Source organism: Neltuma alba, unplaced genomic scaffold, assembly GCF_004799145.2.
Source record: "Neltuma alba isolate B1F8T4 unplaced genomic scaffold, ASM479914v2 tig00012796_pilon, whole genome shotgun sequence".
Taxonomy (NCBI): Eukaryota; Viridiplantae; Streptophyta; class Magnoliopsida; order Fabales; family Fabaceae; genus Neltuma; species Neltuma alba.
Genome location: NW_021637195.1, coordinates 1 through 23,796, shown reverse-complemented (window position 1 = coordinate 23,796; position 23,796 = coordinate 1). Strand labels below are relative to the sequence as shown.

Here is a 23,796-nt window from a genome sequence, read left to right as displayed (position 1 = left end):
TTTTTATTGAAGTAAGATTATATCCGAATCTTGCCACTTTTAATATAAAACTTTAATTTAAACTTAAATTACCGTTACATTACATTATAGTAGTATAATATTATCTCATAACACATAGGACATAGCAATTTTTTTTGGCCAAAAGTATATAGCAATGAAAATTGAAAAACAAAAAACTTCTTTAGTTATGTGTCATTCTCTTTGTCTCAAGTAGGCTATATTAGTAATAGAGGAAATTACAAATAAAGACTCCTAAATATGTAAAATTGTGATTTGGAACCCTAAACTTAGAAAATAGCAAGTAAGGACCTAATCTCACTTTTGCAGATATAAAACGTGGGCGAAATATTTGAAATGTCTCTCAACTAAATTGTGATTTGGTCTGCTAAAATTGTCATTCGCTAAAGTGAATTTGTCATTTCCTATAGTTAACTTATCATTTGGCATACCCTTAGCCAAGTTGTGATTTGATCTACTAAAATTATTATTCGTTAAAGTGAATTTGTCATTTTTCATAGTCAACTTGTCATTTGATTGAGGGGTATTTTAAACATTTCACCTACACATCATATTTGCAAAAGTAAAATTGGGTCTTTATTTGCTATCTTCTAAATTTAAAATCCTCATAATTTTACATATTCAATGGTCTTTATTTAGAATTTTTCCTTAGTAATAATTCACGAAAAAAAATGAAGATGAACATTTTCTTTAAGAAAATACGATGCTTTATTATTTTATAAAAATTATTCTTATTGTCAGTACGTGTTAAAGGACTTGAACACGGCGCAATGGCTAATTTTTCCTTTTCACAAACAATGATAATAGGATTAATAATAATAATAATAATCATAATATCCAGCCTGGCCAGCCCCAATGATAAGTACATGAGACGAGGCATGCCGATCAGGATCAACCGATAGTAGCGATAACATTTATTTTTGCCGCTGGGAAAAAGGGAGGAGGAAAAGGATTAAAAGGGTAGATAGGTTGAAATAATAAATTTACGAGGTGTTTTATAATTTCAAAATATTTTTACAGTTTATAAAATAAATATATAAAATTTTTTTACCTCGTTAAAAACAAAAAAAAATGTTTTTTAGAAGTAATTACCGAACACTCCTTAATAATGAAGTTTGGAGCGAAATGTAAATTAGCCGAAAGAAGATGCGAGCGCATTCTCCCACGCAAACAGATAAAAGGAAGCGGGATATAAGTTACGCAGAGGAGGATCTGAATCCGTTTGATGGGCTAAAAGCACGCTGCATGTGGTTAAACGATCAACCTACAAATCTGGCTAACCTTGGGGGATTCAATTTGAGGGCTCGCTTATCCCTTAAGCAACCATCTTGTGACTTCAACGACGACGAAGAGGAGTGTAGGCCTTGGCGTCGCAGGCTTACCATGGCTTTCACCTGGGGCTCTGCCCTCAGGATTACTCTTTTGCTTCTCCTTCTCGCGGCTATTATTCTAGCTTGTTTTACTCTCCCCATTGAAAAGGTACGTTGAATTTCACTTCTCGGTGGCTCAGATTTTTTTTCTTGATCCCATCTTCGGAAATTTCCATTCACTTTCAATGGGCCGGACATATTTTTGTTAAAACGATTGATTATCTTATAAACGCAGGTAGATCTCTGATTGCTTAATTTTTTTCTCTCTTTGCTAGCTTCGTGGATCCATTCCCTAATGGACATGGGGTTTGTTTATATCCGTTAAATCAAATGAGCGTCTCACGAATCTGATGCGCTTAGTTGAAATTTTCCTTCGGTCACATTTGCATACAGATGCAGGAATTTTATTTGATGAAAAATGTTGGTGGCACTTGTCCTATTTCATCATTATAACAATGGGAAAAATATAGAGAAGCCAGATTTTCTAAATTTAAGTTTCTTCTATCAAATGGTTTCAATTTTCTATGTAATGTACATTTGGATTTGCTTCCCTGAGCAATTGCCCAGCATCCTGCTCACAGAGTGCCTTTTAACAACCGGACATTTATGATCTGCAGATACTAAAGAACTTCTTACTATGGGTTCATGAAGATCTTGGCCCCTGGGGTCCACTTGTCCTGTAAGTCAATTCTAGTTTTTTACCGCTTTGATCTCCAATTTTCCATATAGTAACTGTCTTTCTGGGATACTTACAATTTCCACTATTGTTGATTCCTTTTAATTTTGGAAATATCTAGTTGGTTGCCTTTATTTATTTTTAATTTCATGACCTGGTAATGTAATTTCTGAAAAACACATATGGGAGTTAGTAGCAAGATATTTGGAAAAAAAAATTCTGGTTCTGTTTAGGGGAGACTTTATTTGGTCAGCTTCAGAGGAGATTGTCTCTGTGCTTTCGTAGTCTTGCAAATCTTGTCTTATTCACGATGCAATGGAAAATAATTTGAACAAGCCACACCATTTATGACCTATGAATGTGACTCTTTTTTAAACTCTGCAACGCACAGGAGCTACACTAATTTTTCAAATATAAGCTGGCCTTTCTAGAAAATTGCTCTTGTCCTAAGTTATTATGTGGGCAATGATTGATTGAATGCATGAATTTTTGCACTCATGGTTATTTGATACTCTTCAGGGCTGTTGCTTACATTCCTTTGACAGTCTTGGCAGTTCCAGCTTCAGTACTTACTGTAAGAATCATTAATACCCTAACATTATTACTGCGCTGATAGTTGGTTTCTAAAAGCACTTTTCAAGTATTTGTAATCATCAATTCATCACTCTTTGGATTTGTAGATATTCAAGCTAATGTTATTATAGGTCATCATGATATTTTTGAAACTTATGTGGTCTTGATTACATTGTTGTGTTATACCATTGTTACATCTTATTGCCAAATTATACTTTGTTCATTTTTTCTCAAGTGGCTGACTCTAAATCTTTTGACTCTGAGTATCTAATATTGGAATTTGGGGTGATTAATGCTAAAAATATTGATACTCTACTTTCAGCTTGGTGGAGGTTACCTTTTTGGGCTTCCAGTGGGCTTTGTTGCAGATTCTATCGGCGCAACTGTTGGGGCAGGAGCTGCATTTCTTCTTGGCAGAACAGTAAGTTCCTCAATTTTTGCGTATATCCATGGCTGTCAACATAAAAATCATCTTTGGTCGACTGCTGGCCACTAATTAACTAAATTATGTTAGGTTTTTCTTGATTTGTATAAGATGCTTTTTCTTCTATACATGGTCATTGGCTTTTCCTTAGCCTTCTAGTTGGGTTGCGATTCAGTCTATGATTATGGTGTCTTTGTGTCTTCACCTTGTCATATTATTGTTAATACATGCAGATTGGAAAATCATTTGTTATTTCAAAGTTGAAGGATTATCCACAGTTCAGATCAGTTGCAATTGCAATCCAAAGATCTGGGTTTAAGGTACGTGCCCTTCATATTGGTAATGCTATTTTAAAATTTCTTGAATCTTTTAATGTACCTTTCGAGTGCTCCACTTTTGCCATATTTTCCAAGTCCACTTTTGTTTACAAACTAGTAGCTCAGTGTTGAGCGTGTGGTCATGAAACTATGTTTCTAGTAACATGCCTATCATTTTATTATAATTTCTAACATACTCTTCATGTGAAAACCCTTTGAACTTGAACCGCGTAGCACAAACTCACCATATGCATGATGAAATATAATTTTATCTGTGAAGAACTACATGACTATAGAAGCTCTTATACTGTGTCAAGAACTGCTTCGCCTGAACTTTCAAGTGAAGGCTGAACAGTTTTACCTTGTTCTCTAACTATGCTTGTAATTGTGCCATATTAAAGTATTCTTGTTTGATTGGTATTTAAAAGAAATCGAGAAAGCTCCTCTCTAACCATAATTTATTACTAATATCCTAGATGGTGCTTCCTTTTTCAAATTTTCAGCTTGATATCTTTAACTTATTTTGGCTTTCCTAATGTCTATACAGATTGTTGTGCTGCTTCGGCTCGTTCCATTACTGCCATTTAACATGCTAAATTACCTTCTGTCTGTCACTCCTGTTTCGTTAGGGGAATACATGCTGGCTTCTTGGATAGGAATGATGGTACTTTCTTCCTCTTTTGATCAATTAATGTCCGGGGCTTGGTCCAAGTCCAACTATAAGTCCCTGTTGTCATGCTTTAAAATCCTCAAAACTGTCTTGTGATTCTCTGATTTGTTGTTATTAGTTTCATTGCATGCTAGAAATGGTTATCTATATGGAGTTATTATGGATTAGATTGATGAGAAACTGTTTAACACCTCTAGAAAAGGCTATCTGAATTTCAAAGAAAAATTTGGTCCAGTAATTGTCTTTACCGTATTGAACCTGGAGACCTCATAATTATGTGTGGGTGTTATGTGGATGTGCACAAATTAATATGCTACTGCTCGCTGCATACATCTTGGGTAGAGAAATGGGCGTTGAAATAAAGTCTTTACATTTGCCACTGTTATGTTCGAGGTTTGTAAGCACCTCTACATGATCATCTGCCTCACTTCTGACTATGAAATTAGGTTTTGGGAAGTGCATATGTTGGTGTAACTACTTAGTTAAATCTGCCTTCCCCTTAGTGAATAAATCCATAAGCTACAAATTGAAATCCCATCAGAAGTTTCCAATAATTCATGCCATTACCAACTGATGAAGTACTCTTGTATCATTTGAATTTCAACTGAAGTCATTTTGTTGCTGCTCAGTAAATGGTATTGCAGTTACAATGTTGTGTTAATTCCTTCATTATCATTATTATTGCAGCCAATTACACTGGCACTTGTGTATGTTGGAACAACTCTCAAAGACATTTCTGATGTGACGCATGGTTGGGGCGAGTTCTCAAAGACTCGTTGGGTAAGAGATGACATAACTAGCATTTCTGATTTTTTTTGCCTTCTGGTAGCCCGTCAGCTTTACTCTCTTTTGTAATTCTTTATGCTTCATTTTGCTTTTGTTTATTCACATCTAAGATGCTTTGAATGGTGATTTCTGAACTGGAACAGTAGGTTTCAATCTAATTATTTTTTTTTCCCCAGTAAATATAACTTGTCTTTCTTTATCTTGTGGATGCAGGCATTTATCTTTCTTGGCCTTGTAATATCTGGTAAGTTGCATTGTTTTCACACGTAATACATATCTCATGAAAACAAATTTGGCGGACAAAATGTTTGGTTTATGGGAAGCTGTTCGGTCAGAAGGTGTTGGCCTATCTGACTTGTAGTGCGGAATATGAATTTCTAATGTACTTATAGAGTAACCGCACTGGGTAGCATGCAACATGGAACGTTGGCCCTCCAGCCCGTTATTATATCCTTGAATCCTGAATTCCCACTCACACCCCACCCTAGTCACTTGAACTCAGTTGGCATGTAATGCACGACATTTATGCTGCATTTTACTCACACAGGATATATCGGAAATAAGTAGGACTCTAAAATTGTTTAAAATGTTGTGTCTTATGCACAAGATAAATGTGAAGACCGACGAGTTATAATTTGGTGTGAAGTTTTTTATTTACACCATTTTTTTAAATTTAAAAATTCTTGTTATTTTCAGTTATTCAGTTTTGTTGAGCATTTAGTGCACGGATTGTTGTGCACCATAAGTAATTGTGGAGTAAGTGGTGTCTATAGTTAATTTGATAATTAAGGAGTTTTGAGCATAGGTTGAACTGCAAGCATATGGTAAGATCATGAACTGTGGAGGCTGAAAGCTGAGTTAATTTGGTTTATTGTGCAGTGGTGCTGATGATATGTGTTATGAGAGTTGCCAAGTCTGCGTTAGATAAAGCATTGGCTGAAAACGAAGATATAGAAGGTATTACAGGTTCATCCCCAGTGTTACCAGTTGTTTCAGATTCTCCGGTGGATCTTCACCAGCCCCTCATGATCAGAGTAGAACCTCCTGAAGAAGACAAACATGAAAAGTAAAACCCCTTCGCTCTGTAAATTCTTTCCCTTCCTTCTTAAAGCTTATGCTTTCTATATTGACGTGTAAGCTGTAGCTGCTTGCTCCCACTTATTTGTGATTTGTACAGTGTTAACGAGGATTAGGATCTTTAGTTTTGCAGTGATGGCTAATCCTACAATCACAGTCATATTATTGAATTGGTAGCTTGTATCTTGACGGCAGAGAAGTTCATGTGAACGATTTGAGTCTTCTTTTTTTTGGCCCAACAATTTGAGTCTTTCTATGACTCCATTCTATGTTTCTCCCACCCTGGAGTCTAATTTGATGTTGCTATTCCAATTTCAATCGTCTCCGGCATTCGTTGGGATCTCTGGCAACTGAGATTACGTCCTCGGAAAAATTAAAACTACCGTAATTTGAACTCAATTTTTAAAATTTTTTAGGGTTTTATGGTTGTCGGGTTATTCAAAAATCGCTTCGCCTTAGATGAAAATGTCGGAAATTCTAATTTAGAGCAGTCGGAGGTGCTCTTGACTTTGAAAAATAATATCATTTAAATTAAATTAGTGAGGAACCATTGGAATTATAAACGACGAACAAATTTGTACAATGGGGTGGGTCACGCATGTTGCTAATTTCTCGGAAAAAAGGAAGCAGCTGTTTTGTAATTGTCAAGCTTGATTATTTTAAAATGATGGGGCCGTGTGGTCGCAAGTTAGTATTACGGTCAAATTTTATGTGGACTGTCTCTGCGATTGGTGTGATGGTTACGTTACAATTTACATGGAGTGGCAATCTTTCATCTGCCGAAGGAGTGAACGGGGAGGAAACGTCTTGGCAAAAGAATAAACTGTAAGGTAGACTCATCCTTCTGAAAAATTCGCTTTACGGTTGAGTTGCTTGCGGCAAGAGACACAAGGTATGGTTCTTTAAACGGCGTGTCGTTTGGTTTTGATTTTCAAATCCAATTTTGAGTTAAAATTTTCTTATTTGGCAACCAAGTTGCCGTGCCCAACAAGCAAGTTGACACCTTGTCAAACAACATGACATGCGTACTTGCATTAATTATTTACTACTCCCGTGGTTCTGTTTATAGGACTGAGAGAAGATATTTTTTTGTCTTGTTTATAAGGCACTGAGCGATTTTTTGTATGGATATACAACTTTACCCCTCATTTATTATTGTGTTGATTTTGTTTACATGAGGTACAATATATATATTAAATAGGAATAAAATCAGAAAGTTATTAAATTTTAAATAAGAGTTAATGAAATTTAAGGTTTTTCTTGATCTGCATGAAACATGCTGGAAGTGTCTTATAAATAAGATCAGAAGAGTATTATATTCTTCTCTATGTTTCATTGGTTGATCAAATGTTTAACTTATGTAAGATTCGGATTCTCACTATTTGAAATATAAAAATAATTTATCCGCAATATTTGTTGTTCAGTCTATTAAAATGATCTTCTTTTTTTTATTAAAGATAATATTTTAATTAATTTTAAATTAGAAATCAATCAAGCAGTCCCATTTCCTTGCTGAAGAGTTTTAATGCCAGTCACTAAGTTATAGGCACTTTTGTAGGGGTTATATTATTGATAAATTATACTACCTTCGCTCTTTAATATAAGAACTAATTGACTAATTTGAGTAGACTAAGAAAGTTTGTTAAGTTAATTATTTATAATAAATATATATTATCTGTTCTAAAATATCCCTGCTAATTATATATATTTGTCAAAACTACTATTTGATGGAAAATTTAACATGTGTAACTACTACAAGAACTATTTTAAAAAAATGATTAAATATAAAAGATAAAATAGATTGAAATCTTATATTTAGAATCAAACTAGCTTTTATATTAAAAACAAGCGGTAGTACATTTCTATCAAATAAAAGTTTATAGATATTAATTAATTACCAATATCATTATACGTAAAAGAAGCACAATATTAATTTCACCATAGTGATGTAAGAGAATACAGTTTTAAAATTGTTCACCTAAAACATAGATAGACACAAGGGGGGCGAAAGCCGCCCACACGCCCCGGACTATGTCCCAGCACAACAATCAAATGGTAGATATTTAGCGAGAATGTTATTTAGACTTCATAAGTAGCTTAAATAGATGAATTTGAAGCCCCATTCCCGTTGGCAGCAACTAACAGTAGCCGCCGTGTCTTCGTCAATCTGTTGAAACAAAATGGTGCTTGATCTGGTCCGTCCACTGAATGACTGACAGTAAAGTGTAGTCCAAAACTTTCAGGAGCTCAATGCACACCCAATAAACAAAGAAAGAGTAACTTTTCTTATTGGACAAGAAGATTATACGCTTTGAAACTTGAATTAAATCAAAAGTAAACCCCCCACCTCAATTTGATATTTAAAAAAGGTGAAGCAGCATCATATGGTGTCCATGATGAATCTTTGAAGGTGACTTGTGTGGGTGGTGCCAATAACCCTCTTTTTCCTTACCAAAGCAACAAAGCAAAAGTCACCCTCTTGCATTTTTCCTTTTCTTCAACATATTTTGCCCTCTGCTGCTAAACTTTCCCCCTGTCTTGTGTTGAATTTTTGGTCTTTAGGGGCCCTACCATTTCCTTGATGGGAGGGCTAACCATTATTCTATCACTGTGGCTCTACATATTTTGTTGTCTCTGATCTTTTGTGATCATAGCCACAGAAATCACTTACCACACCAAAACTCCAATGCGTGTGCCTAACTACATGCCATGCGACCCCCTCCATTTTAAAAAAGACCTCAACTTTATTCCATAAATGAAGCTTGTCTAGCACTAAAGGCGAACCAGTTGGTTAGAGGGTGAAAGGAACCTTAAGAGATGACCAAGAAGCAGCAGATCAAGTCTCTGATAGGGAAAGTGCAAGGCATGAGGCTTCTGTCTCTTGGGGGTTGCTTTGATAGCTGCAGAGACCATTCTCAAGCTTCTGGTCTGGGAACAAGGATATGGAATCTGAGTGATAGGCCATTGGAGCTGCAAATTAGGGTCGGGTCAATACTGAAGAAGGTTCACACGGTGAAGCCAGGATGCTCCAAGAGATTGAAATGCAAAAGCATATACAAGGCCTACATGCCTGGTATGAGCAGCAGTAATGGCGATGGAGGTGTGGTGGGGATGAAGAGCTTGCTCTATTACTATGACGAGACTTGCCATCCTTATATATGGATTTCAGACCAGGGGGCTGATTCTCTAAGAATGGTGAAGCAGCAATATGTTAGCCTAGAGGATCTGAGGGACTCTTCTGAGATCAGAATCTTCAGGGATCATCAGAGAGGTTGCATTTCTGTTCGCAAGAGACCAAGGCCTGATTTCTGCTGAATTCAGTTTATCATCATTAATCATTTTCAATGTTTGCGACCTGATTTGTATCCTCTCAGTTTCTGATGAGATCCTCTCGTTCTCTCTGCTTTGTTATCAGTGTGTGTAAGTACAGAATGCAACGATCTATTATATATATGACTGTTTAATTTCGCATTTGTTTCTGAATGGAGTGATGTTACAGATGCCAATTAACAAAGGAACAAAGTTTTAATGTTGCTTCATATAGCTCAATCTAAATAGATACTCTCCTGGTCCTAAATATAAGACATTGTACTAGTGTGTATAAGGGTCTTATATTTAGGACCGGAGGAGTATTTGTTAACTGAAAACTTCTCAAACTTGCCATTTATTCGATTTTCTTCATCGTATCAGAGATGAATTAGTTTCACTGTTTTATTTTTGTGTGGTTACCGACAGCAGAAGCAACCCATTGAGGCAGACACCACCCCCCCCCCCCCAAAAAAAAACCACGAACGGACGTAAATTAATGAAAAGGAACTGTAAATTAATATATATACATATGACTATTAGTTTGGGATTTTGAATTTTTTTACGGAGATTGTAGTTATTTGATTCTCCCTTGTTTTTGTTTGTTTTTATGTGTATTCATGAAGTGTTGTGGGTGGCCGCGATGATGAATGATATTTTAAAGTGCGTTTACTGGGGTAACAAGGATTACGGAGCCTGAGGAGAGAAATCATGAGGGGACGACATAAGTTGACACCGACGTCGCACAACATGATGATGGCGTAAACAACATAATAGCAGTCATATATATATATATTAGATTATTGTACGGCGTAATCATTCCGGCGACATTGCTCGATGACTAGTTTATCAAAATCCCGGGGAGTAGCCAATTGGGCTGGGGCTCCGGGTCGAAGCCCAATGAGCCCAGACCTGATTGAACCAATCAAACTCGCATGCCTAAAGCTTCATCTTTTCCTTCACCCGTGACCGTCCAAATCAGACGGTGATGCCTCTGTAGATGAGAAACCTTATGCAAACCCACTAAAGCCCAGAAGTGCTTGCACCTGCATGCTTAAACATCCTTGTTTTCCCTCACGCATGACTGTCGTTTTACACCGTATTGAGTTCATTTTCAGCTCCCATTGTTCTGCCAAGTCCAATTGCATGGTTTTTCAGGAAGTGAACTATATCTTGGTTTTGTCTTTATGGTACAGGTGAATGGTGATGTGTGTCTTCTTAGTTTTGTCCAGGTGACACTTTACAGAAGTTCACTCGTCAAGCGTTTGCAGTATATAAAGGGAAAAGGGGCCACCTTGTTTGACTACTTAAACCTTCCTTGTGCATCTTGGCTGTACGGATTCCTTCCCGATAAAAACTTGAACATACAGATCCGCAGTAGAATGTGTACAATATGCTCTTCCTTTATGCTACTTATACCTTTTCGGGTTAAAAAATATACACAGCCACCTTGGCTGGAACACTGGGTTTACTCTGACAAATAATGCGACTCATAAAGAGAAAAGACCAGATTCTAAATGTTTTCTTTTGTGTTCCCCCCTCTTCCTTTTTCTTCTTTCTGCTCCTGCTTAAAAAAAAAAAAGCAAGCGGTTGGATTGGCGCTTATATTTCACTACAAGGTAGCTTCGCTGTTGGTCAAATTTTGTGGATTTCTTTTCTTCCTTTTGTTTTCGCCTCATTCATCACACATGCTTTTGCCCACAACATGACTTGCCATGCTGGTCGCAAAAGCAGGAGAAAGGTTGAAACCCAGAAAACTGGGCAAGGTAGCAACACGGTCCCCTACTTCATAGAACCATGCAAAATTCAAGACACCGACTCATTTCTTTCTGGGGGGTGACCAAATGAAGGATTTGGAGTCGTATGATTATTATGTCTTGGTTTGCGACGCACAACAGGTGTGGTACAACGACGAAGCTAAGGTTGTAGTAATTAACTGGGTTGGATTACCAATTGAGTGCTCATAGCAGTTCCCTGCCTGTCTGGTAAGGACTCTAAATAACAACAAACGTTTGAGTATAAAAGTCAAAACGGAGGCTCTAAAACCAATCTCACTCTTCGTGACTCGTGACTGTCACGTATCGTCATCAATATATTGGGAAAAAGTTTCTTTTGTTTTGTTAAATATAAAGTCAGTTAAATAATCATTTATTGTTTTTTCCTCTAATTTCATATTTTTATACAATTAAATTTTATAAACAACTGATTTGTTATCATCAATATGAAACTAATTTCTGGCGATGGCATATATGTAACTCAAATCTTATGAATAAGATGGAACTGATAATGTCTTGCCTTTAAAAGAAAAAAGAAAAAGAAGAAGACGGAACTGATAATGTGAACAAGGTGAGTGGCATGAGGAGAGAATAGCACGTACTGGTACTATTCTGAGAGAAGGCCATGGAACCCAATAAATGAGAGTAATAATTGCATCCCTCAATTCGGAAATTTAGAATCTGACACTCTTCATTCACTTACCCTCCTCCTCTTCATTGTCATCGTCTCTTCCACATGCCCCCCTCCAAAAAAAGGGTCTATTTTATTATTTTATTTCCTTTATAAACTCTTAACTTTCTCACTTATAACTTCAATGATCTTGTTGCTTCTAGTGTGTTCTTTTTACATTAAAAAAATTAACATGAAATATAAAATGAATATTAAAAGGGTTCACAGTTGAAAATAAATATCACAGTAAATTAGTAGTTTGTTAGTCGAAAGAAGAGGAACCCAAACGCAATTCATTCACTCCTTCTGATTTTAGGAAAAATTACACTCAAGTCCCACAGAGCACAATTAATATCAAAAAGGTCCCATAAAATCACAAAATGATTCTGAAGTCCCCGGGGACCTATGTGTAATTAATTCTAATTGTGAAATTACCTACTTACCCCTGTTAATTTTATTGCAACAATTCGTTTACAATCTCAACAATGGCTGTTAACAACCCGAAAAGACGTGATTGACAACCTCGGCAGTGCTCATGACAACTCACTCTATGGAATGCCAAGGGCATTATTGAGGTTGTTAACCACCTCTTCTCGGGTTGTTAACAGCCACTGTTGATGTTGTAAATAGGTTCTAATTTTATTGCAGCAATTCGTTTATAATCTCAACAGTGGCTGTTAACAACCCGAGAAGACATGATTGACAATCTCGGCAGTGCTCATGACAACTCACTCTGTGAAATACCAGGGGCGTTGTTGAGGTTGTTAACCACCTCTTCTCGGATTGTTAACAGTCACTGTTGAGGTTGTAAATAGGTTCAAATTAACAGGGGTAACTACGTAATTTCACAATTAGAATTAATTACACACAGGTCCCTGGGGACTTCAGAATTATTTTGCGATTTCGAGGGACCTTTTTGATATTAATTATGCTCTGTAGGACCTGAGTGTAATGTTCCCCTGATTTTATTACTAAAGGTCAAACGTGAATTTTACTTTCATATATATTCACAATATTAAAGGTCAAATAGATACCCAATATGCATTTTAATGCGAGAAAAACTGTAAGATGTGAAATAAAAAGGTAAATTTCTTGACACGCCAGACAGGGTGTCGCAAACCGATTTAAAAAATGAGTTTAGATTAACTGAGTTAAAATAATCTTATATTATACATAAATTAAGTATGTGAAAATAATCTTACCTTGTAAAACGCAAAAATGTTTTTTAACTAATGATGGAAGCCTGCACAATGCTTCACAATAAATAAAGGCATCAGACATAAAGGGACCGCTTAGAACGCCATTCTCTGTCTCTCTCTCTCTCCCCCTCTCCCTCTCTCCGAAACAGATAATTCAGAAGCAGCCAGAGAGGTTTAATTTTAATGTCTACCCACCATCCCTGAACAGAGACCCCCCCCCCTCACTCTCGCCTCTCTCTCTCTCTTCCCCCACTTCTGCTAGGAAGGCCCATTCTCATCTGTCATTTCCCCCGTGTTTGGTTCGAAAACCGGTTTCAGATATTGCTAGAGCAAGAAGAAGCTCACTTAGCTTCTTGTGTGTTGTCCTCTCTGGGTTTTTCCTGTCCTTTTTTACTCAGATCTGTTACCTCCCTCTTCGCCTTTTCCCTCATTCCTTCAATTTTGGGGGCTTCAACCATGAGTAAAGAAGAGTTCTTGAAGATACAGGTGCTTCCTCTATCCCTTTCCCCGCATTTTTTCAGGGCCTCTGCTTTGTCATCTGAGTAATCAATGACTCTGAAGCTTTTCTATTTCGTAATTTTAGTTTTTCTCCCGTCTTGTTGCACATTTCTGATGAAGTAACCAGCTTTATTCTATTACATAGTTTTATTTACTCACAATGAATCTATTTTTTCCCCTCCTTTTTTCTTTTCCTTTTTGGTCCATTCTGTCTTGGATACGGGGATTGCTTGCGCATGCAGAAATCTGTTCTTAAGGTGAACATACACTGCGATGGATGTAAGCACAAAGTGAAGAAAATCTTGCAGAAAATCGACGGTACCTACATTGGCATATACTTGTAGAAATTATGTCTGGAAAAAAAAATCTCTCGTTTTTCTAGACGAATCTTAAAAGTGAATATTGTGGTTGACAGGGGTGTTTACGACGGAGATAGATGCGGAACAGGGGAAGGTGATGGTGTCTGGGAATGTGGATCCCAACGTTCTCATCAAGAAGCTAACGAAATCAGGGAAGCATGCAGAGCTCTGGGGTGCTCCCAAATCAAACAATAACAACCAGAACCAGAATCACATCCCTAAGCAGTCAAAGAACATGCAAATCGACAATGGCAAAGGCGGTGGGAATAACAAGGGCCAGAAAGGTGGTAACAACCAGCCCAAGGGCAAGGGCAAGGGCGGGGGCGGTGGCGGTGGAGGCCCGCAAGGAGGACTGAATCCTCAACAGCTCCAACAGCTCCAGCAGATGCAGCAGCTTCGAAGTCTTCAAGATCTGAAATTTCCTCAATTCAAACTACCTCCAGGCCAGAACCCAAACCAGAACCAAAAAACTCTCAAGTTCGACTTGCCGGAGGATGACGACGATTACAGCGACGGCGAGCTGGATGATGAGTTCGATGACGATGATTTCGATGACGACGAGTTTGACGATGATGAACTGGAGGGAGCTCCACTGCCCCTGAACAAGATGAATCCTGATATGGGGAACGGCGCTCCCATGATGCTCAACGGCATGAATATGATGAATCCCCAGAAGAGTGGGAATGCCATGATTATGAATCCTCAGAAGATTGGGAATGCCATGAATATGATGAATCCTCAGAAGGGTGGGAACGCCATGAATATGATGAATCCTCAGAATATGATGAATCCTCAGAACGGTGGGAATGCCATGCATATGATGAACCCTCAGAAGGGGGGCAATGCCGTGCATATGATGAACCCTCAGAAGGGGGGCAATGCCATGCATATGATGAACCCTCAGAAGGGTGGGAATGCCGGACCAGGTAACGGGAAAAAAGGGGGTGGAGGAGGAGGAGGAGGAGCAGCGCCTATTCAAGTTCACGGTATGGGCGGCGGAATTGACGGTAAAAATGGAAACGGAGGAAAGAAAGGCGGGGGAGGAAACAATCAGAACCAAGGGGGAGGCAATAAGAACAATATTGGGAAAAATGGGAACAATGGAGGCGGCGGGGGCGGAGGAATCAACAACAAGAATGGTAGCAATGGAGGGCAGAAGGGTGGTGACGGTGGTGGTAAGAATGGTACGATGGAAGGCGTTCACGCGATGAACAATGGTTTCCAGCAAATGGGCGGTGTTGGCGGGAATACTGACAAGAGCATTCCCATGGGCGGCATGGGCAAGATGCCGATGGGTCAGATGGGCAGCGTCCCCGCCGTCCAAGGCCTCCCCGCAGCATCCATGAACGGCGGCGCCGGCGCATACTTCCCCGGCGGTGGTCCGGATGTTATGGCCGGAAACCCTTACAACCAGCAGCAGCAGCAGCAGTATCTGGCGGCGCTAATGAACCAGCAGAGGGCGATGGGGAACGAGAGATTCCAACCTATGATGTACGCGCGGCCGCCGCCGGCGGTGAACTACATGTACCCTCCTCCTCCGGCAGCACCGTACTCTTATCCGCCCCCACCTGACCCCTACTCCAACTATTTCAGCGACGAGAATCCTTCGGGTTGCAGTGTGATGTAAATCAACGGATGGCCAGCAACGAGGAAGATGGAAGGGTGAAGACATGAACATTATACAAGTTGAAATTGAGCTTCTTTTTTTTTTTTTTTTTGAAAAAAAATGTTTGGTCTGTAATCCTTGTTTTGGCCTGTAAGTGATGGTAAGTTAAATGGATTAGGAGGCTGGAATTAGCACAAGGATGAGTACTGGGAATACGAGATACAGAGTTTTTGGGAGGGAAAAATGGTAACTAGCAAGAGAGAGCGCGGTGGTGAGGGGTCCCTCCCGTGAGATAATGTCTGTACATGTTGAACAACAGCAATAATTAATATTTTAAGAAGCAACAAAGCCGACAACAAATATTGAGAGCCCACCTCAAGATATTCCATAACACTCCACTCCGCAGCTCTACTCTGTTTCTCATTGAATCTGCGCTCTCTCTCTATATATATATGTGTGTGTGTGTATGTATATATGTATTCTCATAATATCTCTGTTATTGTGGCACACGCAGTAGTATTAATGCTATGCCTTCCATTAAAGAAATGGGAGGAGCATTAGCATTCCAATTTCCAAGTTTATAAGCAACTCCAATAGTACAGTACTAATTAATAAATTAAATTGGATGCCCTTGTTTTTATGAGAGCGAACTCGTGAGTGTCCCGGAGATGGGGTGCGCTCTGCGACTCCAGGTGGTCCCACCTGCTCTTACTCGTCTCTCCTCGTCACGAGTGGAGCAGGCTGGTTTACTAATTTTTAACTTGTGTGAAGGACTTTGAGAAGTACTAATAATTACGCATGTCAATGTACAAATAATAATTTTTCCATGATAATTATATTTTGGCTTGGCTTCTTATAAATTTATCTGCTTCACTTTCCGGTTATAATTACGTTTAATATAAATTGAGATAAAATTTATTTTATGTACTTACCTTATATTTTTAAAATTATAGTAAAAGAACTGTTAATGAGTCATTTCAAGCGGGTCCGAATTCATCATGCCGATAAATTCTAATGCTTATTAATTTTGCTGTGGCTAGTTTACAGGCAATCTAATGATCGCCATCATAATGATGACGTAGCTGGGAATTAAGAGTAATTTGTTTGAAACGCGATCCCCGAATGAAGGCGTTGTGAGAGTGGATGTTCCGTAATGAAACTCAACTTGTAGTTTGAGTACGAGATTACACTGGCAACTTCACCGGCAGACGACGGCACGACGCATATGGGTTGAGGGCAGGGAGGAGACTATCATTTTGGTCACGATGGGAAGGCTTGTGTTGGATGCGTGTATGGACATATGTGTGTTCATTTGTTATGAAGATGACTTGCACCTTAAAGTATTTTTATGACCAAATTGAATCTCTACCTGACTGAAGAGATTATCATTTTGGTCACACCAGCAAGGTTTTTATCCTGAAGTATTTTTATGACCAAATTAAATGTTTAATTAACTCTTATATTTATAATTGAAGGTAGTACCTTTTCTTTTTAACATAAAAATTAGATAACTAATTTAATTTGATTTTTCTAAATCATCTTACATGTGAAACATATATTAAGATTATAAATTTGAAAAATAAGTTGCAAGGAGGGGTTGGGGCCCGCATTTCCTTATCATGATCATCATGTCCGTCCCCATCCTCATTATCAGGCCTGGTTGAGGACGAGAGGCCAGCCATGACATCACACACTCCTCTGTCGCTGTCTGCATGTAGTATCTCTCCATCCAACTAGTCCCTTCCTTTCCCGCTTACTTCTACGGTTACACCTAATTCTATCTTGTTTCTTTCTTCCTCTCTGTTTTTCTTTTTCCGATCCCTATTCATCCAACGCTTCATCGCCAATTAATACTCGCCTATACAAGGCATTGCTTTTGTTTTATTCGGCGACCCCACGCCCTCTCTCCCTGTTTTCTGCGTGCTGCGCCTTCACTGTTTGTCATCCATACTTGTATTTTCCTACACTACATGCCCTCCAATAAGTACACCCTTCCCCCTTATCATTATTACTCATTCATACTATAGATATGAATTATTTGTGCAGGTACGCTGCGTGATTCCCTTACTTGATTACTCGCAGACGTAGAGTAGAGTGGTATTACACCTACCCGTGTGATCATCCCAGTGCCGTATTCTTTCACTCCTTCTAACTAAGTGCACACATTCCGTGCCCCCACTAACGTGTTCTTGTGAAAAGTGCTGAATAAACAGAGATCAGGGTATTGCATGTCTTACTCACCAGTTGCATGAACAGCCCTTTCTTCAAACACCTTCCTCTTTCTAGCTGCAACATATTTTCTTATATAACTATACTGGACCTGTACATTTGCATTCACTTTCAAACGTCTTCCCTTTATCTTTTCCTCAACATATTTCTCTCTCTGCTGCTAAACTTTTCCCCTGTCTTGTGTTGAATTTTCGCGTTTTACAGGCCCCACCATTTCCTTGATGGGAGGGCTCACCATTATTCTATCACTGTGGCTCTCCATATTCTGTTGTCTCTGATCTTTTATGGGCATATAGCTAGCCACAGAAATCACTTGCCACGCGACGTGTGAGCCCAACCACATGCAATGCATCCCCCTCCATTTTAAAAAGACCTCCACTTTATTCCACACATGAAGATTGTGTAGCACTAGAGGCGAACCAGTTGGTCGGGGGTGGAAGGAAGCTTAAGAGATGACTTACAAGCAGCAGTCCAAGTCTCTGACAGGAAAGATGCAAGGCATGAGGCTTCTGTCTCTTGGTGATTGCTTTGATACTGCAGAGACCATTCTCAAGATTCTGAGCTGGGAACACTGATATGGAATCTGAGTGATAGGCCAGTGGAGCTGCAGATAAGCTTTGGGTCAATACTGAAGAAGGTTCACACGGTGAATCCGGGATGCTCGAAGAGATTGAAATGCAAAAGCATATACAAGGCCTGCATGCCTGGCATGAACCTGAAGAGCTTGCTCTATTACCATGACGACGCTTGCCATCCTTATACATGGATTTCAGACACGGGCTGATTCTCCAAGGATGGTGAAGAAGCAGGATGTTAGGCCTGAGGATCTGATCAGGGACTCTTCTGAGATCAGAATCTTCAGGGATCAGAAGCTAAGGATCTAAAGCATTTGGCTGATCGTGTTAAGGTCCTTTTAGTATAGAGTACCTTCTGAAATATTAGGCTCTTGATCTAGTCGGTTTTAATTAGAAATTGGGGGTTCACTGCAGAATTCAGGATTCTCATTTGAGAGCACTGGGCTTTACTTCCAGGCAGGCCTCAAGTTTCTTCATGCAGCCTCTCCATTGTAATCTGGGAACAATGATAATGCACGTACAGTGAGACGAATCAAGCAAAGCAAATGTACAGTAGCACAGCAAAATTATGCTAGCACGTTAACATTTTTTCCTCCTGCGTCATGCGTTGACTTCACGGACAGCATGCTGGTCCAAGTGAAATGCTCATAAAAATGACTGCGTAATGATCTGCAGACGCTTTTCAATTCATCTAATTGTTATCACATCCTTACACTTTGGGTGTGCTATTATTACTTTGAATATATAATTGGAGATTCTGGAGCCAAAGAAACAAGGAAAGCGCCTCACTGTTCTATAAGAAGGGTTGGCAAAAACTCTGGGCACCTATGTTTTATCGTCTTTCAGAGCTTTAATAAATGTCTAAATTTGGATTATTGATTGTTGATCATTTTAACTATTGCATAGATTTTCTTAATTTGACATACTAAGCATGAGAGGTGAGACTTGTATGTTTTTCTAGGGCTCTGATCTGAAAAATAGAATGCATTTTTTTTTTGTAAGTTTGGGCAGAATTTCAGCCATGGACTAATATGTGATTGAATATAGATGTGATGGAAACTGCAAGTAAGAGTATAGTCTCGTAGGCTGAGGTGATGTTTCGTAGTAGTTCACCCAAGATAAATGGTATGCATGTCTCTGTGTTGTTATAGTTTCATCTAAATAGAGGCTGGAGAACCAATGTTGTATACATTTATTATATACATTTATTGTCGTCAACTTTCCTAACTGAGCATTTTCGGGGATTATGCAGGGAGCCAGTGGCTGTAATTGACAGAGAAACAAATAGATGTTATTTTTTCTAAAATATTCTTATCAATCAAGTTATTGGTTAGAATTGTTACTATTATTACAAGGTCTACCTTAAAAAAATAGATAAATATGATAAATAAAGCGAATTAGGGCTTTATATTTAAGACCAAAACAAAAGTCAAACAAGTTCTTATATCAAGAATCGGAGGTAGCAAAAAGGAACAGGAAATTAAGAAATACACATGTGGAGACTGTAGTTATTTGATTCTCCCTTGTTTTCTGTGTTTTTGTGGGTGTATATACTCAGGAAGCGTTGGTGGCTGTGATGATAATAGTTTAATATTGCCTCGTTATTTAATAAGAACTCGTTTGTTTTTTATTTTGATTTTAAATATAAAATTCTAATTTATTTTATTTCTCATATTTAATTTTTTAAAATAATTTTTGTAATAATAGTAGTTTTAGCTAATACACTTGATTAGCAAGGATATTTTAAGAAAGAAGACACCTATTTATTACAAATAATTTACATAACTAAATTTTTTAATCTACTAAAATTAGTTAACTAACTTTTATATTATAACCAGAGGTAGTATTTGTTTATCGGGGATAACGAGGATTACGGAGGCTGAGGAGAGAAATCAGGAGAGGACGACACTCATGTCCCGCAACATGATGCTAGAGTAAACAACATGATAACTGGGATACACTAAGTGAGTAATAATTCGGGCAACATTGATGATTATTAGTTTAGTTCATCAAGAGAAGGAGCCAAGTGGGCTGGGGCTACTGGTCCGAGCCCACTGAGCCCAGAACTTGTGTACTTAAAGCTCCTTGACTGTCCAAATCAGCTGGTTTACTAACTAGTTAGCCTTGCAGACCTTTGCTGACTGGAGAAGCAACGTAAATAGACGATACTATGGGATTTACTAATCGCTTTTGCGATTTTCAAGGTCCTAATTATATCAGTTTAAGGGGTGTTTGGATGGAAACCAAATTATAGTTTCAGAAGTATTTTTACAGTTTACGAAATAAATATGTGAAGGAGTTTATCTCATTTTACGGAAAAGTGTTTCTGAAAAGCACTTTTAGGGGTTGCCAAACACTCCCTTAATATTGAAGTTTAGCTGAAGTAGGGACTAACGTGTCATGTGTGTTTCTACAATCTGATACAGGATGTATTTGGAAAAACAATAAAAAAACACTTATAAACACGTTTTATATATAAGTTGATACAAAAAATTTTCTCATATATTTACTTTATATTCTATCAATCATAATCAAAAAATTATTTATAAACTATTTCAAACCACCCCACAATTGATACTAAATGTAATCCAATCCAATTCTACGTGCTAAAGCTAAACATGTTGAACTTGATTTGCAATTTTTATTCGTGACGCCAAGGTTTTAATTTTAAAAGGCTGCTCCAAGACATTAATTTGGGAACTATTGATTAAGTGGCGGGCACATTGATCAAAGCTTGGTCCCATTTCAGAAGCGAGCTGTGTTGCTATTTTTTTTTGAAGGGTTGCCGTGGTTCAGACTCTCCCCTGACTGTAAGGTAGAGTTCATGTGGACAGGGCTAAGAAGGATTAGGCCCTTACCTTATACCCAGTGTACCCAAAGGATGAGCGGACTGTAAAATGCTCATTGTTCGGTTATATCCAGAAAACCTTAAATCATTTTGGATTGGGCAAGAACAGGCTTTCCTTTCTAAAGATAACATCATATCTTCTGTCCAAAAAAAAAAAAAAAGAAAGAAAGATAACATCATATCTATGCCGCATGTTTAAAAAAAAAAAATTCCAGTTATACTTGAAAAATACATTTAATTTAATCTATAATTAGCTTAAAATGTTAAAATATATAATATCAAACTATACCAACATATTCAATTTAATAAATATAATCATCTCCTTTGAGGATGGGAATCAGCAAGCAAGAAGACATAATATTTTAATAGTGAAAGAATGAGGTATTATTTTTTGTTGATTTATGTTTAAGCCGCGTCAATCCTATTCTTTCTTTTAAATTTTGTCATGCTGACGTTTCAGCTCATAATTTCTTACGTTATACTCCTCCGGTCCTAATTATAAGACTCAATTGACTTATTTGAGGAGATTAAGGAAGTAAGTTAAGTTGGTTATTTATAATAAATAAGTGTTGTCATTCCTAAAATATCCTTGCTAATTAAGTATATTAGCTAAAACTATCATTATTAGAAGGATTATCTTGGAAAAAATGCATAAATATAAGAGACAAAATGGATTGGGGTCTTATAATTAGGACCAAAAAAAATTCAAATAGGGTCTTATAATAAGGACCGGAGGAGCATATCCTTTTTAGGCACAAATTTTGCAGCAATAACAGAATTAACTCAGCATAATAGTTTCTCTCGCCATACATATAAATCGGGTTATATATGTGTTATATTATAACACCAAAATATGAATATATAATTAATATGATTTTAATTTTTATTCTAATTATTTGGAAATTGAAAATGAAAAATGAAAAGTATAAGCGTCTCACAAAGAGAAAGGGTGAGATAAAAGGAAGGATAGAGGATTAAGTTTTTTTTAATATTTAAAAAAATTAGTCTAAAAACACACAGTGTTGTTTATTTATACTTTATTAAATTTTAGTTTATATTCTTTCATGTTTGTAAAATCTTTTCAATAGATATTATTTATTTGGTCCTTCTTTTTATTATATATATATTTGTTAGTAAATATTTATATATATTTTTGGGTAGGGCAACATGCCCTGTTTGCAGCCTGCTCCTACCAGTGAATCAGCCTCATCCAAATTTATCCATTTTTGTTTGGGTAGCATATTTTGGGTCGGGGTGGGTAATTTCTTGCGGGTTTGGATGGGTACACCGGTTATGTAGGCTCTATGCACACTCCTACAATAAGATCACACTGACAAGACAACAACTGTCTCTCTTTTTATTATTATTTTTCACCAAGCAGCTGGAGAAAAACGGTACAGGAAAATAAAAAATTAAATTTTGATTCTTCATATCATGAAGAATCAATGCTTTCATGGGACCAAACTTTGGAACCCAACTGGGTTAGTGTGTTTGTTTTGGTAGCAGTTGACGCCTTTTTATTTATTTATTTATTATGCTGTTTGCCTTCCTCTATCATGAGCTTAGTGGCAAGCCCAAGTCTGTCAAAGTGTAATCTTGAATCGTGTGTTTTTAGTTGTCTTGGATGGAACACGACTTCAAAATAGGTGCACGCTAAAATCAGATGAACAACGGTTGTATATTAGATGCCCAGTTATGCACTTGAAATGACCAAAGATACCGAATTGATAATGATTTTACTCGTTCACCTTTTTCTATACTGTGTTATTTAAGTGGTCTAGTCCGCTCGCTTATTGATGCCTTATCTATTTATGTTTTATTTAAATGTCAATTAGCCTGTGTGATAGTAAAATGTTAGCATTAAGTCGTTTCGTTTAAACGCAAGGGGATAAAATTGGATTGAAGTAATACATAATAAAGTGGGAAAAAACCTCTGATATCAGGACTTTGAATAAATGTGTGGTGTGTCTTCTACGGTTTTCGATTTTTGAGCCATTTGTTTTCTCCTCGCTGTGTTGCTCCCCCATCCATTCTTGACAATTAGAAAGAAGATGTGCAACCCATGGAATCGCAATTAATTCAACACGTGAAAGAAGACTCGTGTTCAGACAATTTCTACCTGTATAATCTAAAACTGTGACAGGAAGTAACAGTGTGATAATTTTTTGTCTTTCAAGTTTGTATTTATTTTGATCTCGATCCTTCGAATTTTACACTATAGGTGTTGGTCCTTCAAGAGACAAAATGATCTAAGTTTTTATTGGAGTATAGGAATCAGTATTTTAGATGAAAAGAATTCTGAGAGACTAAAACCAAAATTAAGACAAACTTAAAGAATTAAAATTTGTATTAACCCAATAAAAATATACTCAAGGTTTTGTTATTTAATCAGGTTTAAATTTGACAAGAATTATTGTCCGAAGCTGGAGTTTTCAAGGGAAAGCAAGAATAGTAGTTTAGCCTCTAGAGTTTCGTAGATGATGTTTACTGGGGAATAATCCTGTATATTCCTGGCCCAAAAAAAAGAAAAAGAAAGAAAGACCCGGTTTCTTGGTCAGCCTTAAAGCCCCGCGAAGAAGAGGATCATCCAAGTTCAACGCCTTTGTTTTCTAATGCCACCAGCAGTTCATCGTAATTTCGGTAGTATTTAAAAAAGGTGAGTTTCCACTGGTCACTTGGGTTCTTTCTTAAAGATGCAGAATTTTATTTAATCCGTTTAAAAATATTATTTATATTGAAAATTTCGGACCATAGGAAGAAATGGCCAAAAGGAAAAGACAGGAGGGGGAAATTTTGTCCGGGACTATTACTGAATTTCTT

General features: G+C 37.5%; 3 protein-coding genes and 1 pseudogene across 4 annotated transcripts; all 4 read left to right on the top strand.

The window, feature by feature from the left end:
* The first annotated feature begins 1,179 nt into the window (after nucleotides 1–1,179).
* On the top strand, nucleotides 1,180–6,185 carry LOC114731040 (TVP38/TMEM64 family membrane protein slr0305-like). 2 transcript variants are annotated; one of them, XM_028918164.1, is made up of 9 exons: nucleotides 1,184–1,497; nucleotides 2,006–2,067; nucleotides 2,584–2,638; nucleotides 2,960–3,058; nucleotides 3,295–3,381; nucleotides 3,926–4,042; nucleotides 4,736–4,828; nucleotides 5,048–5,078; nucleotides 5,714–6,185. In XM_028918164.1, the coding sequence occupies exons 1-9, from the start codon at nucleotides 1,264–1,266 to the stop codon at nucleotides 5,902–5,904; spliced, it is 969 nt and encodes a 322-aa protein (XP_028773997.1). In that variant the 5' UTR covers nucleotides 1,184–1,263; the 3' UTR covers nucleotides 5,905–6,185. The 2 variants fall into 2 exon arrangements, with proteins under 2 accessions (XP_028773998.1, XP_028773997.1); XM_028918165.1 differs by lacking the exon at nucleotides 5,048–5,078 and having other exon boundaries at nucleotides 1,180–1,497; nucleotides 5,714–5,800.
* A 2,402-nt stretch (nucleotides 6,186–8,587) lies between these two features.
* LOC114731041 (uncharacterized) lies at nucleotides 8,588–9,425 on the top strand. The gene has a single exon (XM_028918166.1). The coding sequence runs from the start codon at nucleotides 8,729–8,731 to the stop codon at nucleotides 9,224–9,226; it is 498 nt and encodes a 165-aa protein (XP_028773999.1). The 5' UTR covers nucleotides 8,588–8,728; the 3' UTR covers nucleotides 9,227–9,425.
* A 3,587-nt stretch (nucleotides 9,426–13,012) lies between these two features.
* Nucleotides 13,013–15,430, top strand: LOC114731038 (heavy metal-associated isoprenylated plant protein 33-like). The gene is made up of 3 exons (XM_028918163.1): nucleotides 13,013–13,347; nucleotides 13,602–13,677; nucleotides 13,775–15,430. Exons 1-3 carry the CDS (start codon nucleotides 13,318–13,320, stop codon nucleotides 15,343–15,345), a joined length of 1,677 nt encoding a protein of 558 aa, XP_028773996.1. The 5' UTR covers nucleotides 13,013–13,317; the 3' UTR covers nucleotides 15,346–15,430.
* Nucleotides 15,431–18,005: 2,575 nt separating this feature from the next.
* LOC114731042 (uncharacterized) lies at nucleotides 18,006–18,437 on the top strand (annotated as a pseudogene).
* The last annotated feature ends 5,359 nt before the right edge of the window (nucleotides 18,438–23,796 follow it).